A 20,376-nucleotide genomic window follows, 5' to 3' on the forward strand; every position below is an offset into this window, starting at 1 on the left:
ATAACAGCTGGGCTTCTACAACTAGCTTTTGAACAGTTTTTGTGCAACAGAACTTTTTTTCAAAAATGAAATCTTATGTCAGAATTCCACATGTAAAGCCAGTAAAGGCAGGGCTGCTGTGGAGCCCAATAGTCCAGCCTTCTGGCCTCTTCCCCATGTCTGGGCAGTCCCACAGCACCTGCAAGGATGCTTTCATTGACGACAGGTTGGGAAGGGCTTTTATTCAGGCGACTGTGTGCTGAGGAGCAAGCAGTAAATTAAGAAAGAAAAGGGCTCCAGTCTGAAAACACATGTTCAGAAAGAGTTGTATGCATAACAATTAAAGGAGTAACTTTGTATATTTGTGAATTATTGAAACTAGTGGTTTTTATGATTACATGCTCTCTCATACTATTTATTGCATAAAACATATATGAAAATCTTGTGCTGTTTGGCTTTTATTCTTATTAAGAAGTCTTACTTGTAGGATAACTACAAGCCAACCAACGTTAATGGTATGATTAATAGTTTAACACAGTAAGTTTTAATCACATATTAAAATAAATAGGATTGGAATCTGAACTGTGAAAGCCATTTTCTGATATCCTGTCTATTTATTTTATCTTTCAGGAGAAGATGATGGTGAGTTAAAACTCTCATTTTATGTTTGCTTCAAGTGTAGAAGAAATGTCTTTAATGATCAAAATTTGATTTTTTCCTGTTTTAAATTCAAAAGTATTTATCCTATTTTTTTTCAGAAAATAATTAGCAATCAATGGCAACAAAATAAATGAGAGGTTTTTTAAATATATATAATTCAAAGTTACCCTATGTTAAAAACAGTACAACAACCATTCTACTTACATGTTTAGTATAGAAACAGGATCACATTCCAAGTTCCCCTATTTTTTTGGTTATTGTGATCTACTTGAATATGTTCTAAAGAAATGGAGGGAAATTAAAATAGTTTTACCAGATATTTGTCTTGTGATTTCTTTATTTTCTTATTGATTTTGTAATGTATAACCTCAGTCATCATTATTACACTTAATCTGATGAATGATAATTTGTCAACAGTAGGTTATTCCAGATTTCTAAATGAATATCAGTTATAACATGCCCCAAAACAGCCAACATAAAATGTTTCAAATGAATATTTACTTAGCTGTGTTCAAGGGCACCATGATGAGCATTGTACACATTGTACAGGATGGAAAGATGTATAAAACATATCTTTCCTCTAGGAGCTAAAAATATGTACAGTGGGAATGATAAGCACTATTCATAAGAGATGATAAAGAATTATTACATACATAGTACAGACAGTAAGTGGTGTAGTAGTTTGTTCAGAGCTGAAATAGATCCTATCTCACTTGGAATATTACTGGGAAAGGTGGCATTTGAGATGCACAAATAATGGACCGATTTAAGCCAGTAGAATTGGATAGTATGTCCTACCTGAATGACAGCATGGACCAAGGAGTTGAAAAAGGAAAAACCAAGGCATGTTTTGGGAGACCCTGTTAGCAGTTGGAAAGACTTCACATGGGGTAGTTTAAATTAGAAAGATGAGTAGAGGACAGATTGTTGAGGACCTTGGAAGCTAGACTTCTGCTATTAACTGTTGGGGCTTTCTGAATAAATGAGTGAGATAATGAATGATCCTTTGTAAAAGTATCATCTAAGTCAGAGCATGTTGAATGAATGAATCTCTAGGAAGGTATTTGTGTTGTTGCAAAGGGTGAAGACTCAGGAGACAAAGTAATTCCCCACCATCTTAATTTATCCTCTATACTCCTTGCTCAGCCATCTGTGTGTTGAGTTTTCATCCTCATGCTTTGCTTTAAACAATTAAAATAAGGATGGGTAACTTAGGAAGTATATTAACTATTTTTATCCTTATTGACTGCGATTTTCCTTTTCACTCAGAACAATAATGGGCTAGGATTAGTTCTTTTAGCATGGTACACATAGTACACATAGTAAGGTCCCTTCATATTCTGGTCACTAACTTTTCTGAAGAATTATCTTAAACTAGAGAACTTTTTTTATTATCCCTTGAAACTTAGTATTTTTAGATAATTAAGGAAGTATATGTAGCTTTACTGGTTCAGGAAAAATAGGATAATTAGTAATTTGATTTTTGTATTATAATTGTTTTTTTCTGGAAGTTTTGAACAGTGCTTTGGTTGTTATCATCAAAGGCAAACTTAAGATTATTTCTCTTCAACCTTATGGATATTTAAGCCTTTAAGTAAATATGTATATATAATTTTTATTGTTTTTGCTTTTTTTTTAGGAGAATCATTCTACACATGGCTAGAAGGTAACCTAATGTCTGCATTTTAAATGTATTGGCATCTTACAAAAAGATTCATTTAATATATATTTGTAAGTTTTAGGATTCATTACCTAGACAACTAATCTTGACAGTGTTTGAAAGAAAATAACAGGTTTTATGTTATTGTAGTTCAGGATAAAATTATATGAAAATGTTGAGGATATTGGTCAGCTAAAAACCAGTGTTACGGAAATACACAGGGCAGATATGGTCATCACATTTTCATAACTGGTTCCCAGTCTTATTTCCATTCTGTATGTAATATTCATCCAAACTACTTTTCTAGGAAGCATTATGCAAGTCTGGTTTGTTAAGTAGAGACATTCTTTTTGAAAGAAAGTGGGTTTTTTTGTATATGAAATTAAGGGAAGATGAATTTGAATTCAGAAGATTTTAAACATGTTTAAACATACAGTCTAAACTAAAGAATAAAGTGATATAGATCCCAATATACTAGATTCTTACGTTTGTTAGTAATGTTATAGTATGAATGAGATTTCTCTGTTTTTTTAATGAATTATTTTCGATGTGCAAATACTGCTAGGAATTACACTGACAAATGGCCAATGTGGGAAAAGATGCTTAGCTTTGTTTAATTAGATTTATTCTAAAATTACAAATTGCAAAAAATAGTATTTAGTTTAAAAGAGGTGGACAAAGACTCTGCATATTGATAATGGATGATAAGAATGAAATTTATGGGCAGTGTCAAATTCTGGGATATATACTGTGTACCCCAGAATCTCCTAGTATCCTATTGATGGAAGTCCACTGATACATGGTTCAGTGAGCACACCCATTTATAGGCAACTGACTCAATTTCTCTGAGATTCAGGTTGCTGATCTGGGGCACAAGAGTGGCAGTAGCCATCCAACTTACCTACACTGTGTAGATGATGCCTGTGAAAATTGCTTTGAGAATCACTAAACAATGTGCAAATGCCAAATAATAGTATTGCAGTAAATCTAGCCCTTTTGTGAGAAAAAAATTATATATTGTTGTCCTATAGTTTGGTTAGTGAAAATGAATTTGAATGAAATTAAATCCAGAAGAGAAAGAGGAGAACCACTTTCTAAAGTCAGCAGCTGGATTTGCTAGGCATTGGCCTGGCAGCAGACTGCAGGTGGGGGTCAGCTCTCCAGCACTTTCCTGCTAAGAGTATTGTATATCTTCTTGGTGCATTCACTTGGCATCGTTTATTGATATGATTTTTCTTGAAGTTGCCTAATTTTCAGTTTATGAAAGTATAGATTTTTCTTCCTTCCTTCCCACTTACTACCCATCCCTGTTTTAGGTAAGGAGCTCTGTGGACTTTGCAAATTTGAATTGCCTCTCTCATTTTTAGGCATATGAATTTTCATGAGCTTTGCTTTGCTTATTTTCCATTCTCTTATCTTTAGATATTTTACTGCTTAGGTTGAAAGGAAGAAAAAGTGAACCTCAGATCTGATCATTTTGCTACTTGATAACAGATTTGATTAAAAGTTTTACTACAGGAGAATTTAGTACCTAATGTTTTATCAAAGTTATTCATATTGTTTATATCCCTTGTTACCATAAACTCGGCCATATGCTTTTTTTTTTAAGAGGTAAATGCTGCATTTAATTTTTATTTATTATGAGGAAACCACAGAATAGAATTTAATTTCTACCTTTATCCATGGGGTTTCCCAGGTGGCGCTAATGCTAAAGAACTGCATGCCATCGCAGGAGACGAGGTTCGATCCCTAGGTCAGGAAGATCCCCTGGAGGAGGGCATGGCAACCCACTCCAGTATTCTTAGCTAGAGAATCCCATGGACAGAGGAGCCTCATGTGTTACAGTCCATAGGGTTGCAAAGAGTTGGACACAACTGAAGCGACTTAGCATGCACACACTCTATCCATGAGATGAGATGAGAATATTCTAGGAAGAATTCTGAATTAGGGAATGAGATCTCAAAATAATTATTTTTTCCTATTAGAAGCTACTTGATTCAGAGCCATCTGTTGTAGAACACTAAGGGAAAGTAAATTGAAGATCTAAAAGATCCTAAGAAGATGCAAAGTAAGCCACATACATACTCTTAATGTCTTAAAAAGCCTTCAGCATATAAATGAGATTATTTCTTAGTTTCCACTATTGGAGCCGATTTTTTCCCCATGGGGAAAGTGAAAAAAAAAAAGCAAAAAAAGACATAACTCTGTTAAGTGGTAGAAAAGGGAAAAAGCTCATTGTTCTGGATCTGGTGGATTCTTAAAGACTTGATTTTTGCATTTTTGTTTTTAAATTTTTCTATAAAGAATATTTTCTAAAAATATTGCTCCCTTTTTATTGTGGAAAATACAGTATCAAATTTACTTTCTTGGGCATTTCAAATTTTACTTAATAGCATTAAGTACATTCACAATAAACTTCACATTCACATTCACTCTTATAATAAGAGAAAATATTTTTAAATGGAGGCAGGGGTAGGATAGGATGCGAAATTATCTTGACCTCTGTTTTCAGCAAAAGCCTATGGGGCTTAAGAAGGCTACATAAGATAAACTTCCATCACAGTCCTAAACTCCATCTTGATGCGGTTTTACTCACAGAGTAAATAGCACACATTTTTCTATTGGCTGGATGTCTGTCTTCTAGGTCTGGGCTCCTGAGAAGCAGAACATGTAGTTAAGTAGAGAAATCCAGGACAAAGGAGCAATAAGACACAGTAAAGAATCTACAAGAAGGGGAATTCCCTGGTGGTCCATTGGTTAGGATTCCCCACTTTCACTGCTGAGGGCCTGGCTTCAAAAATAAATAATAATAGTCTAGAAGAAGGAGAGAATTCAGTTTCAGTTTCTTGTTCCTCTACTATCAAGTAGGTTCAAATAAGACATCTGTAGGGAAGGGAAAAGGAGAATCAGCTATTGTTAAGCCAAAGCAGTGACTTTATGTCTGCTTTAGTTTAGCCTGAACCACAGAGTATCTGTGCTATTGCCTTCTGGGTAACATGTGGACTTAACCAAGCGCATCTGCTCAAGTGTTTGGACCTTCAGAAGTCCAGACATTTGTATCTTATTCTGCATTAAGTTATCATATTCAGTTACCTCCTGAAGTCAAAATCTTATTTTATCTGCTAGTGAGAGGCTCTCAAACTAATTATTTCATATAGTTCCTTGATTTATTTTTAATGTCCTTGAATCTTAACTTTAAAAATAAGCCTGCATACCTAATCCTCTTGATTCAGTATTTCTGTTATCTAAATGGATGTAATTTCTTTTTCAATATTTTTCTGACTAGGTTTGTGTCTGGAGAAGAGAGTCTTCTATAAGCTTATATCGGGACTTCATGCTAGTATTAATTTACATCTGTGTGCAAATTATCTTTTGGAAGGTAATCACATTTTTTCTATTAGTATAAAAATTGTTGGGGAAAAGAATATATTCTCTAGAGAAAAAAATCCTACTTATTAAAAGTACATAATATATTTCTTTTTTAGAAACCTGGGGTAAACCTAGCTGGGGACCTAACATAAAAGAATTTAAACGCCGATTCGACCCTGTGGAGACCAAGGGAGAAGGCCCAAGAAGGCTAAAGAATCTGTACTTCCTATATTTAATTGAGCTTCGAGCTTTATCAAAAGTGGCCCCATACTTTGAGCGCTCAATTGTCGACCTTTACACTGGAAATGTGCAAGAAGATGCTGACACAAAAACCCTTCTACTGAATATCTTTCAAGATACAAAGTAAGACTTGAATTATCAGTGATCTGAAATTTTCCACTCTATAATTGGATGAGGTAGTTCTTGAAATACAACAAAAACTGACTCCTGAAAGCTGGTTAGGAAAAGGGAGAATTAGAACTGAGAAGGACAGTGTTCCATTGGATGGCAGCGTTTTAAATTTTTTTTCTAAAAATGTTGACCGAAAAGTTTTATTGCATAAACTTTCACACTCGAGAATAGGCTGTATTTTTAAATATAACTTTAAATTTTATGTAGTGCCAAAATTTAATGTTATTTTAGTGTTTATTTTCTTCCAGTTGCTATTTAAATTCATGGTAATATGTGTTAGCATAAGGATAGATTACCTAAGAGAACATTAGCTTTATATTCTACAGTGTAACCTTAAAAAAAATATCCTGAGTCTATGAAATTGCAGTTTACTGATTGTTAAAATGAGCATGGAGGAAAGTTGGGTTAAAAAATGCTTAAGGTAAATTGTGCATTACATTTTTTGAAATGCTAACAATGTAAACTATTGCCACTTTCTCATGTTACCCAAACCTTATACATGAGTAAATTATGAATTTTAAATATTTGTAGGGATAGAAAATTCTACCAGAACTTGAATTTTTCATCTGTAACTTATAATATTTTCGTTTCATCAGGTCCTTTCCCATGCACTTTGACGAGAAATCCATGTTTGCAGGTGACAAAAAGGGGGCCAAGTCGTTAAAGGTAAAAAGTTCTTGATTGGTGGGAAGAGTGGAGAGCAGCTGACTGGTTGTGTTTTAACATTTTTCCTCTAAACTTCCTTTCCCAGTTCTCAATCTGGTTGGTCTGATTGGATTTTACTGTAAATGATACAAAAACTCCTGTCAATTCCTTTTTTCTCTCTAGTTTGCCCCCCTGCTTAGTGAATCTTCAGTTGTAGCTCTAATGACACCTTTGTGATTGTCCTTTTAAAAGACATTATTTTGAGAGGAAGTTTTCTTTCTTTTCTTTCTTGTCGTTTTGATGCATCTTAAAAGCAATCATGCAGTTAGCCACTTAGAAGATAGTAATAGCATATTTTCAAAAGTTTATCTTATGAACTATTATAGTTTTTCAAACTATTATGTTTTTGTACTTATGGACTAACATATAAGGCAAAAATTATCTGTTGACTTGGGATATCAGAAGGAGACTATATTTTAGGAACATTATGAAACTTCACATTAGGAGCACTTCATTTTCATTTGCTTACAGCAGAGGGCCCCAGTCTCCCGGATCTAATGCTTGATGATCTGAGGTGGAACTGATGAAATAAAGTGCACAATAAATGTAATGTGTTTGAATCATCCTGAAACCATCCTCCCTCCCTGTTCATGGAAGAATTATCTTCCATGAAACCGGTCCCTAGTACCTAAAAGGTTGGGGACCAGGGGCATACAGTAATTAAGGAATACATTATACCTTTACAGTTTGATAAAAGTATTTGAAATTGACTGGCAAATAGTCTTCTCCTACAGCTCTATACTTTTTTATATACAATTCTGAAATCCAAAAGCTCCAACCACTGGAACATTTTTCTTATGTTTGGTGCAAATTAATTTGTTAGCAAAACCTAACCTGAACTGATGTAAAGACAGTTAGTGAAAGTGAAGTTACTCAGTCGTCTCCAACTCTTTGCCACCCCATGGACTGTAGCCTACCAGGTTCCTCCATCCATGGGATTTTCCAGGCAAGAATACTGGAGTGGGTTGCCATTTCCTTCTGCAGGAGATCTTCCTGACCTAAGGATTGAACCTGGGTCTCCGTCATTGTAGGCAGACACTTTACCGTCTGAGCCACCAAGGAAGTCTAACCTGAAGTAAAGATAGTTACAGTGTTTTTTTAAAAAATTCTGCTTTGTATGACTATTATTACATTTTGCTACAAAAACAATCATATATTTGATAAGGTGTTGCCGTATACTCCAGTGGGGTGTTTCATAATAAACAGTGTTATGTACTTTATTTCTAAAATCTGAAAAATTCTGAATTCTGAAACATGTTTGGCCCCAGGATATATTAGATGTAGACATGCTACAAGAACGAATAAATTAGTCAGCGTTGCTTAGTATTTCTGAAATGAAATAGTTTAGCCACACTGTATTTTAGCTTTGGAAGGTTGTTTTGATTTATGGTTTTAGAGGTATATTAGTATTATGGTATTTAACATAATGTTAATTCATTTTTGTAATGCTTCCTACTTTATAAGTGTTTATATAAATTTTATACTTTTGATCAAGACAACTGTAATTATGTATCTTTTTTTATAGATGAGGAAGGTAAGATTGAGACCAGACTAAAGTTTCACAACTAGCTTTTAAAGTGTAAAATGCTGGAGATTTGGTTTGCTACTTTTCAAAGGTATATAAAGGAGAATTTAAATCCATTTTTCCATCTGCTCCAAAGCATGTGAATTCTATGAGAATGGAGCACAAGGGAGTTTTTGGATGTTTCTATTGGCTTTCTTTAGGCCAAGCTACAGATTCCTCCAAACACTTTGGGCAGCAGGGCTGGGCTTTTGATGGGCCAGAGTTTTCAGGTGACTCACTCCAGCCCTTTGCAATGAAACGTTTACCTCAGTACAATAAAATGATGTTTATTTCCTACACTTGCCCAATGAAAAGGATGAGGAAACTTTCTCTTAGTTAGTGTTGTTCTCAGAGAAGCTGAGACTGACCTTAGTGTCATAGAAGCCCGTGCACAGATCACAGGCAGAAGAGTTACCTAATTGTGTGGGGAACTAACCCAGCACCATTCAAGGATCCAGTGCGTGAGCGTCCCTGGAGAAGCAGCCTTAGCGAATGTGGGGGACTGCGAGACCACACGCTGTGGCCATCCATGCTGACAGAGCGCATGCACAAATGTGGGGTCGTCCTAAGGAGAGGCGTGGGAATTGGTCATTGTTCCAGGACTAGCTTTCTGATTCACGCTTACACAAAGCAGTGCATCCAAAATACATCAAGCGTAATGTAGATATGTATTTGCCACTGGTTGTATGCAGATATCAAATGGAAGCAGCAGTTAAGCTCGTTCAAAGTAAAAACCATGCATGATTTACTCATGTCCCCCACAGTGAACATGTTGGTGCTTTGCATGGAGTAGCCTCTCATTAAAAAATTGGTTGAATTAATATGTGGAGTGAATTTTATAAAATGCTATTAATGTTAGCTATTTCATATGCATGCTCTGCTGTACAAATCCAGATTATTTTCTTCATTGTTGAAAAACACAACTCATTCATTAATAAGCTTCAAAATGGTTTTAGAATTCAGATAAATGCAGTTTAATTTTTAACATCTAATCAGAATGGAAATATTTTCTGCACATTAGGAGGAGTTCCGGTTACATTTCAAGAACATCTCCCGTATAATGGACTGCGTGGGATGCGACAAATGCAGGTTATGGGGGAAGCTACAGGTTTGTGTGTGGCTTTCTGTTCTGAAACTGTTACTAACCTTACGTTTCTGCACTGAGAAGTTGAAAGTTTTTGTTGAAATGTCCTCATTGTTCATTGAATTAGAGATCCAAAGTGTGGTTTTGCTATTTTATTTATGAAAAAAATTAGTGTGTTATATGTGTGTGTGTACGGTTGTTTTTCCTGTTATTCTAGGTTAATGATTTTGGTTTTATTGTATCTGTTTCTGTTGGTACAATATCAGATTTCATTTCTGAAGTTGGGTGATTATAAATAGATTGTATTGGTATTTTACATACCTATTTAGAAGGTAAAATGTAATCATATAAAAAACTGAATTATCAGATTTTAATCCCTGACTTGGCATCAGTGATCAGAAGAAGGAGGTCCCCTAGTCACAAAATAGGAAAGTCTGCACAGCAGGCCCATTTCCCTATATATTTCAATGTAAAAAGGCTTGTGTGATATTTTCTATCATCTTTTTACAAAGATGATAGTAAGTCATAGAAAGTCAGGAGATGGAATATTTTTTAATGGTGAATACACTGAAATCAGATTTTTCTTTTTCTCTAGTGCTAATAATTGAGAAATTATAAAGTGTAGGTATGACTAAGAACTTATAATGATTTCTAAGTTTTGAATTGCTAGGGGCTAGAAAGAATGCTTTCAAGGTTACATATTGAACACTTTTAATCCTAATGTGATATTTTCTTGGTTAAAAAAATGGCATTTTAGTAATTTGGAATAGTATGATGTATATCCAAAAGGTGTTAAACTTTTCAGGTTTCCTTAACAGCTTCAATAAATTTATCATATGCATAATCTGTGAGAAGTAGAAACTATATTTTGCATAGTTGAATATTTTGTGTTCAGTTCATTTGAATTTCCTGCCATCGCATCACAATGACTGAATGTTTCTTTAAACTTTTATAGCAATTATTATTATGTGAATTTAATTGCAAGTTTATCACTATTTTCTTTAGACTCAGGGTTTAGGAACTGCCCTGAAGATATTATTCTCTGAAAAAGAAATCCAAAAGCTTCCAGAGAACAGCCCATCTAAAGGCTTCCAACTCACTCGACAGGAAATAGTTGCTCTTTTAAATGCTTTTGGAAGGTGAGAACTCTTCTCATGGGCTTCCCTGGTGGCTCAAATGGTAAAGAATCCTCCTGCAATGCAGGAAACCTGCATTCGATGCCTGGGTCAGGGAGATTGCCTGGAGAAGGAAATGGCAATCCACTCTAGTATTCTTGCCTGGAAAATTCCATGGACAGAGTAGCCTGGCGGGTTACAGTCCATGGGTTGCAAGAGGCAGACGTGACTTAGTGACTAAACAACACACAACAACAACTCCATTTATAGTTATTATAAAATGTTGGCTGTATTCCTGTGTTGTACAGTGTATCCTTGTAGTTTATGTATAATAGTTTGTACCTTTAACTTGTTACCCCTATATTGTCTCTTTCCCTTTCCTCTCCACCACTGGTCACCACTAGTTCTCTGTAGCTGTGAATCTGCTTCTTTAAATCTATTTAAATCTAAATAAAATTAAATTGAGAAAGAACCAGATATCAACTTCCTCAAAATTCTCTCAGTCTCATAAGGAATATTCACAAATGCAGCCCTTCCAGCTTCAGTTCTCTAGCTCAGTTCAGTTCAGTCGCTCAGTTGTGTCTGACTCTTTGGACCCCATGGACTGCAGCAGCCAGGCTTACCTGTCCATCACCAACTCCCAGAGCTTACTCAGACTCATGTTCATTGAGTTGGTGTTGCCAGCCAACCATCTCATCCTCTGTCATCCCCTTCTCCTCTCGCCTTCAATCTTTCCCAGTATCAGGGTCTTTTCCAATGAGTCAGTTCTTCACATCAGGTGGCCAATGTATTGGAGCTTCAGTTTCAGCATCAGTCCTTCCAATGAATATTCAGGATTGATCTCCTTTAGGATTGACTGGTTTGATCTCCTTGCTGTCCAAGGGACTCTCCAGAGTCTTCTCCAACATTACAATTCAAAAGCATCAATTCTTTGGTGCTCAGGGCTTCCCTGGTGCTCAGGGTTAAAGCGTCTGCTTCCAATGCGGGAGACCCGGGTTTGATCCCTGGGTCGGGAGGATCCCCTGGAGAAGGAGATGGCAATCCACTCCAGTATTCTTGCCTGGAGAATCCCATGGATGGAGAAGCCTAGTAGGTTACAGTCCACAGGGTCGCAGAGAGTGGGACACGACTGAGCGACTTCACCTCACCTTTTTTTATAGTTCAACTCTCACATCTGTACATGACTACTGGAAAAGCCATAGCTTTGACTAGAAGGACCTTTGTCAGCAAAGTAATGTCTCTGCTTTTTGATATGCTGTCTAGGTTGGTCATAGCTTTTCTTCCAAGGAGCAAGCATCTTTTATTTCATGGCTGCAGTCACCATCTGCAGGGATTTTGGAGCCCCCCCCAAAATAAAGTCTGTCACTGTTTCCATTGTTTCCCCATCTATTTGCCAAGAAGTGATGGGACTGGATGCCATGATCTTCGTTTTCTGAATGTTGAGCTTTAAGCCAGCTTTTTCACTCTCCTCTTTCTCTTTCATCAAGAGGCTCTTTAGTTCTTTTTCACTTTCTGCCATAAGGGTGGTGTCATCTGCATATCTGAGGTTATTGATATTTTTCCCGGCAATCTTGATTCCAGCCTGTGCTTCATCCAGCCCGGCATTTCTCATGATGCATATAAGTTAAATAAGCAGGGTGACAATATACAGCCTTGATGTACTCCTTTCTCGATTTGGAACCAGTCTGTTGTTCCATGTCCAGTTCTAACTGTTCCTTCTTGACCTGCATACAGGTTTCTCAGGAGGCAGGTCAGGTGGTCTGGTATTCCCATCTCTTTCAGAATTTTCCACAGAGGCTGTTTTACCTTTCATTGCTCTCTAGAGAGTGCTGGACTCAATCAGATATTAGCATTCTGGAATCCCAGCCCTGCCGTTTTCTGGCAGCATGAGCTCAGGTACATCATTCCTTTCTCCCAGTTTATTTCCTTTCTCTGTACCATGAAGATAAGTAAAAATCTTTCCCATGGAGTTAACATGAAGGTAAAATGAGGGTCCATGTGACACTTTTAAATTATAAGAAGCCCTCTGAAGTCCATGGCAGTAGGGCTGGTGGTGATGGTAATTTACAAACACCACTGGGCGTTCAGTGCTCTAATACACTCAGTACTTAAAAATCTGTCTATTTTTCTATGACTAGACTAGATGTGAGAAACCTTTCTTTTCTTAAGGGTTATGATACTCAGGCTGGGATGGTTACACAAATAAGGAACAGCCTAATTTAATCACCCTTATCCTCCCAGGAAAACAAATAATAGCCACCTGCTTTTTAAAGCTCTTTTAAAATATTCATCTTTCTCTACCCTTAATTATTAAAATAATTCATGGTCATTATAGAAAATTTAGAAAAACATGTGAAAGTAATTAATAATTGTTAATCAGATCTGTTCATTGTATCTTCCGCCTGATTATCAGTTCATTTATATAGTAAATGATTTTGGCTGCACTAACCACAGAATTCTTTTGTTATACTTTGGGGAGTTTGTGCACTCGTTCTTAAGTGTACTGGGAGTTTTCTTGGTCTAACAACGTATATAATGCAGTTCTACCTCAGCTAGGGCACCCAGTGCAGCATTGCTTTGTCCATAATGCTAGTGGGCAGAGACATATAATGAGCGCTGTTTTTGGTTCTAGCCACAGAATGCGGGGAAGTGTGCTTTCTTTATTTTGAATACTCTGCAAATGTCTTTGCTACACTAGCAGCCAATTTTTGATAGTTTCAGCATTTCTATCAGATGGTTTATTTTCCTGGGTATAAATAGAGAGGGGAGAAATAACCTGTTGAGTCCTACAGCATATTTTAGTGTCCCTCTGAGAGTACCAGTGAAGCGGTAGATTGATGCAGCCATGCTGTGTCTGTCTGAGAATAGTAACAGGGAGTGTGGGCACTCTGTCCTGTGTCATAACGTGTGAGCTCTCGGATGCATCTTCACAGAGACTCAGGTCCCACACAGTGCTGCCGAGTCTGTACTCTCCTGGTAAAATGTTAGCTTGTATAAAACCTTGAGTTTTCTGATACTCTCCATTTTTGTATCTAAATCAGACTTTGAGCATACTTTTTTCAACTGCTGCTCTTTACTGAGCTCTCTTTTCTTTAGTTAAGGGCCTTGGTCTCTACCGTATCTTCATATGTATTTTGATAGTTTTTTTTTTAATGGGTAATTTGAGGTACAGAATATGATTTTACACATTTATTTTGCTTAATAATCATATTTTCTCCTAATAAACATTTTTACTTCTCTAATATTCTGAGGATTTGAGTAAGAATTCATTTTCTGTTCATCTACAGCTTGTAGGAGTATAAAGAAAATGTTCTTGAGACCATAGAGAACATAGATGTTTTTTGAGAAGCCGTATGGTCCTGGGATCTGATGAGCCTGTTAGAATCCTACCCACTAGCTGAGTGACCCTGAGAAAATTACTTGATTTATTTAAGCCTCAGGGTTCCTAAATGGGCATCCCAGGTGGTAATAGTGGTAAAGAACCTGCCTGCCAGCAGGAGACCTAAGAGATGCGGCTTTGAGCCCTGGGTGGGGAAGATCCCCTGGAGGAGGGCAAGGCAACTCACTCCAGTGTTCTTGCCTGGAGAATACCTTGGACAGAAGAGCCTGGTGGTCCATAGGGTCACAAAGAGTCCAACACAATGGAAGCAACTTAGCATGCACAGTGTTCTTAAAATATAAAATCAGGATTAATTTTATCTACTTTATAGAGTTGTTTGTTTTGTTTTGTTTACAATTAATGAGATTACATGTGTGATGGGCTCAGAACATTGCCTACCATACCTTAAGTTCTCAATATAAGAAAAGTGATTACTTATTATGTACTTAAAGGCGCTCAAAAAAAATAAAATAAAATAAAAGCTCAGTACTGTATTCTATATCATCTTAAGTTACAGAAAGAAAAATGTTAGATTTTTATTTAATAAACCTGAATTATACATAAGGATAATTGAGCTTATAGAATTTCTTTTTTAATGATTCCCATTTCAGAGTTTTACTTCTGAGTTTGGGCTGAGAAGTATTTTATTCATTCATTCAGTCAGCCAGTAATTATTTATTGAACACTATAAATATGGGTCCCTGGAGAAGGAAATGACAACCCACTCCAGTATTCTTTGCCTGGGAAATTCCATGGACAGAGGAGCCTGGTGGGCTACAGTCTACAGGATCGAAAAGTTGGACACGAATAAGTGACTAACAACAACAAATAAATATGGGTGGCTGGAGGGCATCAGGATTCAACAGTAGGCAGATAAATAGAATCTGTATCTTTGTGTTAAAATAGATCAGTGTTTGTGTTGAAACAAATCCACTGTTTGGGGAACAATAAGAAAGAATTGGACATTTATAGAGGAGTGTGCAAAATGAATTTTTAAGGCCAAATGTAAATGATTTGAGATTCTTTATTGTAATGAATTATCATATCACTATTCCCATCGTTGATCTAGAATTTGTTGCTAATAGGAAGTAACTTTGCCCCTTCTAAATCAAAAGTAACAAACTACAGCTCTGTTTTGCCAGTCTTTAATAATTATAGCATATGCTTTAAAAAATGGAAGCTTCATTGTTCAGTGAAACATTATTTTATTTTCAATTTGCTTTCAAATTATAGTCCATATGACAGCATCAATAATATGAAATGTGTACACATCATATTAGCTGTACTAATATGCTTTTTTTTTCTCTTGTAGGCTCTCTACAAGTATAAGAGAGTTACAGAATTTCAAAGTTTTATTACAACACAGTAGGTAATAGAGGCTTTTATATGTCTAATTAGAGACATAAAGTGACTGTGTGAAGCCTTTTTAGTCTTGGACATTTCAGCAAAAGGAGACTAATCAGACGTCAAGAATTCTGAGCTCTTAAAGAGAAAATTCAAATGTTCACTTGAATATTTATGCTTCTTAATAGATTATCAACTAGAGATATTTATAAATGAAGTATATACTTTTAAAACATGTAAGTTATACTAATTTTGTGTTTAATTCCATGTGTTACCATCTGTTGAATATATTCTGAACAGCAGAATATTCACAAAGAATTGGCTTTGTGTTTATTCTGTTCTTTATTCCCATTAGTCAAACTTAAAAATGTCTATGTCTCCATCCAAGTAACACTGTTAAAAGGAGAGCTAGAGAGCAAATGATGCTTAGGGCCGGTATCAGTACCAAAATTTGTCAATGATTTTTAAATGTATTTAGCCTTGCCTAGCTCGGTGTGTCACCATCTATCATATGGAAGTGTCTGCGTGACGAATGACCCTTTCAATGTATAATTACAGTAGTTACTTAAGAATCCCCAAGACTCCAACTTCAATGTCATTGGTTTTAAGATTTATACTTGCTGTTGTTGTTGCTGTTCTGTTTTGGTCTAAAGGTGAATAAATACCTTCAGCAAAGGTGAATAAGTACTGTCCCCTACGCTACCCATTCAGATTTCCTGGCCTGCAGTGGGCTGGCTCAGGATTCTTTACTGAGAATCTAGAAAACAGTTTCTGTTGGTTTTGTGTCTCTTTGCCCCTATTCCAACTTTAGAAATTTTTGTTTAAGAAAACAAAAATGGCATAAATACTTAACAGTTTCCATATTGATAAAATTTGAATGGGATTATATGGATTTATAACACCAGTTGGAAACATTATATACACAAAACTTACTATTTTAAAGTAAGCATTTTTAAAGGATTTTACTTTTGAATACAGTCTATGCAATCCTCTCTCAACCTGATTTTCTTTGGTGTTTAAATAATTAGTTCATACTTCTGTAAGCTTCCTTTTCCCTTACCTTTTCTTTTTTAGTTCTTTGTATATAAATGAACTTGCAACTTATACCAACAGATGACTTTATAAGTCCTAAACTGTCATTTTCTAAACCTGGGATTTAAATATCTTTAATATTTAAAATATTGATTATTGTTAAAGGTGTTAGTGTATATATAATGTGATTAATTTAGAAGGTTGCATCTGTGTAGAAGTAATGCGGGTATCAGTCTTTTATGAAGTAAATAAGTGCTCTTAAATCCACATCTTATCCTGCCAAAGTCTGAAATGTCTTCACTGATGGTTTAGTGGCATATTTGTACTTAGTTGGTTCATCCCCCCTTTAAAAATATGTAGCTATCCCTTGCAGGGATATGGTTGGGGGGGGGGGGAGTAAGAGCTCACTAGTTATTTTCTTACCCAGTTTCTAACCCTTGTAGACCTGGAGTTTTCATGTTGTTGATGGTGGTGGTGGTATATTTTTGCTGAATAAAACAGACTGATTTGGTTGGAGCCTCCTCCACTTTTTGTTTTCATTTTTAGGGATACAAGTACTCTCTGGTGGGAAAGGGGGACCTTAAGGTAAATTTGTCTAAAAAGTTGAATATCTAGGTAATCTTGCTGGTAAATTAATAAGAATTATTCTTAGTGTTTTTCTAAGAAAATGTGAATGTTTTGCACTTTGTCTATTATTACTGTAAGTTTAAAAATCTTTTTGGTAGTGTTACTTCACCATTCTCCCAGTTAAAGTCTATTGTTTAAGTTCTATTTCCTGGAAAAAAATCTTTGGTCATTTCCATTTGTTTTCTTTACTGTGATTCGTTTCAAGCTTAGTTAAAATTGTGTCTTAGAGTGAGTTCTAGGAATTAAAAATTCTAGTTAGGGTAAAAAATTCTTTTAAAGGTTTTAACAAATCTTTCACTATCAAGAAAATAAACAAATGAAGTAGTCTTAAGCTGAAATCTATTTGATTAACTTTACCATAAATGAGATTGTTGGGGGGAACCTACTTTTTTTTGTGTGTGTATATTTCTTAAATGAATGTGATAGAAATCTCTGTTTTGTGAGCCTAGTGATGTTTTATGATCCTTGTGATACAAACTTTTTTCCAACTCCTACTTTTTATTGTGAAGTGATATTGGCGTACTGACTGCATTGTGACAATGCTTGGCTGGCAATACCTCTTGGCATTTTGTCTTTATCTCATCACCTAATTTAAAAATCCAGCACTTGATAATATAACTTGACAGAAATGATTGTACCAGCTGATAAAGTAATGAAAATGAAGAGAAGGAACATATTCCTTCCTTCAATAGCGTGTTTTTTTTTTTCCCTTAAGTGACATCTGTGTAAATTAGAAATACTCTATATTAAAACTGATAAACTTAAATGTTTCTCTTGTGTTGATTCTTAGATTACAAGGAGGATCAGACAGAATATTAGAATGGTTTTTTACAGTTTTGAAATTTGCTAAGTCAAACATTTTATTTTGACACTTTAACATTGTGAATTGTTCAATACTTGTAATCTCTGTATGTCTATGAAACACTGTGCCATATTCTCCAACTTTACCTAGGTGCCACTGTATATAAGCAAGGACAGCTATTTTGATCTCCATCAGCATTGCCTTCATCTGGAAATTTGGGAACAGTTCACAGTAAGCCTCCCAGCAGTTCTGCAAACTGAAGTACCTGCAGAAACCATAGCTATTCACCAAAATACACAGACTGGGTGCATGGTATCATGGAAATTATTTGGTAAAACAAAAACAACACAGACACATACCAGGTTTATGTGTATTCTCTTTGAAGTAACATCTACAGGTGCAGCTTTGATTTTGAACAGAATTCCAAATGATTTGCTGTTGTACCCACAAGATTACAGAAAATGTGAATTAAAGTAAATGTTTCTGCAACCTTCCTATCCTGTTTTTTTTAAACCCCTTTTAAATGTTTCCTTTTATGAGATGAAAATTTGGTTATAATTGGTAGAGAAGAGAGAAAATAAGTAGTCTGTGGTGGTTTCCTTTTTAAAATAATAATTGCAAGCATTGGCAGCCACTGTTGAAGGGCTTTGCATGGGTTATTTATCTTCTCAGGAGCCCTAACAGGTAGGTACAATTACTTCTCTGTTTTTAAATCAGAAAACTGAGGAGAAGAGAGGCTAAGTCATTTGTCCACAGTCACATTCTAGGTTGTGGGACTAGAACTTGAAACTAGAAAGTCTTACTCTGGTGCCTCTGCTCAGAATGTGGTATATTTGTGTTATTTTAGAAACTGGCTTATTACCAGTCAACTAAAACTTGGGGAGCTTTTAGTATCTTTGACTGATACTGAATCTCATAAAGCTTTTTAAATATATTTTATTTAATTTTTTGAATAACTAATACATTCACATAGTTCAAAAACCAAAAAAAATATGAAAAGCTATACAGTGGAATGTCTTCTTTCTGTCTTTGGCCCGACTTTCCATACTGCACATCCTTCCCCCGCCCTTACCACAAATAACCTCTGTTCTTGGTTTCTTATATTTCCATCTATACATTTTTAAGGCATATACAAACAAATACAAATGGAAAGTCTCATTTTTTCCTTCCCTTTTACCCAAAGAGTGGTGGTATATACATACTGTTTGCTTTTTTTCACTTAGTTTTTCTTGGTAGTCTTCCCATGTCAATAGATAGCTTAATCACTCTTCTTTTTTTAAGGTAACTGCTTAGTATTCCATTATATGAATGTACAGGGCTTTTCTCATAGCTCAGTTGGTAAAGAATCCGCCTGCAATGCAAAGACTCTGGTTTGATTCCTGGGTCAGGAAGATCTGCTGGAGAAGGGATAGGCTACCCACCCCAGTGTTCTTGGGCTTCCCTTGTGGCTCAGCTGGTAAAGAATCCTCCTGCAATGCGGGAGACCTTGGGTTCAATCCCTGGGTTGGGAAAACCCCCTGGAGAAGGAAAAGTCTACCCACTCCAGTATTCTAGCCTGGAGAATTCCATGGACTATATGGTCCATGGGGTCGCAAAGAGTTGGACACGACTGAGCAACTTTCACACTTCATACACTTCACACCTCACATATGAATGTACAATTGTTTAGTTAGCCAGTCTTCTATTAATGGGCATTTGGATTGTTTCCAGACATTCTATATATGCCATTTTACACATATGTAAATATGTCCTTGTAGTCTAAATTCTTGCAAATGGAATTTTTAGGTCAAAGACCATGTGCATTTGTAATTGTGAAAGATAGTAGTATATGCCCTCCACAGGAGATGGTTACCAGATGATACTTGTGTGCAATTTAAAACAATGCCTGCCTGCCCACAACCTGACCAACATGAGTATTATTAAAATGTTGGATTTTTGCTATCCTGATAAGATGCAAAATTATATATCAGTGTGTTTTAGTTTTTTCCGTATCACAGGTAAGGCTTACTACCTTTCGTTTGTTTAAGGTTTATTGTTTATCTTAATTTCCTTTTGTGTTTGTATCTTTTCCCCATTTTTCTACTGCACTATTGATCTTATCAATTTCTAGAAGTGTTTTATTTGTCAGGGATAAATCCTCTGGGGGCTTCCCAAGTGGCTCAGTGGTAAATAATCTACCTGCCAATGCAAGGAGATGTGAGTTTAATCCCTGGGTTAGGAAGATCCCCTGGAGAAGGAAATGGCAACCCCTTTCAGTATTCTTTCCTGGGAAGTCTCATGGACAGAGGAGTCTGGTGGGCTACAGTCCATGGGGTTGCAAAGAGTTGAACACTACTGAGCATGCACACCCTTATTAATCCTCTGTCTATAATAAGCTGTACACTTTTTTCCCAATATGTTGTCTATCTTCTGACTTTGCTTATGGTGGTTTTGTCATGGAATTTTTTTTTTTTATGCAGTCTAATTTATTGATTTTTTTTTAGTGACTTCTGGACTTTGATAGTTAAGAATGCCTTGTTCACAGCAATAATTCATCTATATGTTTTCTAGAACATTCATGGTTTTATTTTTTTAGATCTAAATTTTGATTCCTTGGAGTGTATCCTGGTATAAAGTGCAAATTAAGTATCCAACCTATTTTTCCC

At 35.8% G+C, this 20,376-nt stretch overlaps 1 protein-coding gene across 1 annotated transcript in view; it reads left to right on the plus strand.

The window, feature by feature from the left end:
- The window catches only part of ERO1B (endoplasmic reticulum oxidoreductase 1 beta), a 61,068-nt gene extending 42,844 nt beyond the window's left edge, over positions 1 to 18,224 (plus strand). The window contains exons 9-18 of the mRNA XM_018042459.1: positions 610 to 621; positions 2,279 to 2,305; positions 5,586 to 5,678; positions 5,785 to 6,031; positions 6,676 to 6,745; positions 9,370 to 9,456; positions 10,438 to 10,571; positions 15,239 to 15,295; positions 16,849 to 16,887; positions 17,882 to 18,224. Of these exons, the coding sequence (XP_017897948.1) occupies positions 610 to 621; positions 2,279 to 2,305; positions 5,586 to 5,678; positions 5,785 to 6,031; positions 6,676 to 6,745; positions 9,370 to 9,456; positions 10,438 to 10,571; positions 15,239 to 15,295; positions 16,849 to 16,887; positions 17,882 to 17,897 (782 nt within the window). The 3' untranslated portion in view covers positions 17,898 to 18,224. The remainder of the gene's footprint in view (positions 1 to 609; positions 622 to 2,278; positions 2,306 to 5,585; positions 5,679 to 5,784; positions 6,032 to 6,675; positions 6,746 to 9,369; positions 9,457 to 10,437; positions 10,572 to 15,238; positions 15,296 to 16,848; positions 16,888 to 17,881) is intronic.

This window comes from Capra hircus, chromosome 28, assembly GCF_001704415.2.
Source record: "Capra hircus breed San Clemente chromosome 28, ASM170441v1, whole genome shotgun sequence".
NCBI classification, from domain to species: domain Eukaryota; kingdom Metazoa; phylum Chordata; class Mammalia; order Artiodactyla; family Bovidae; genus Capra; species Capra hircus.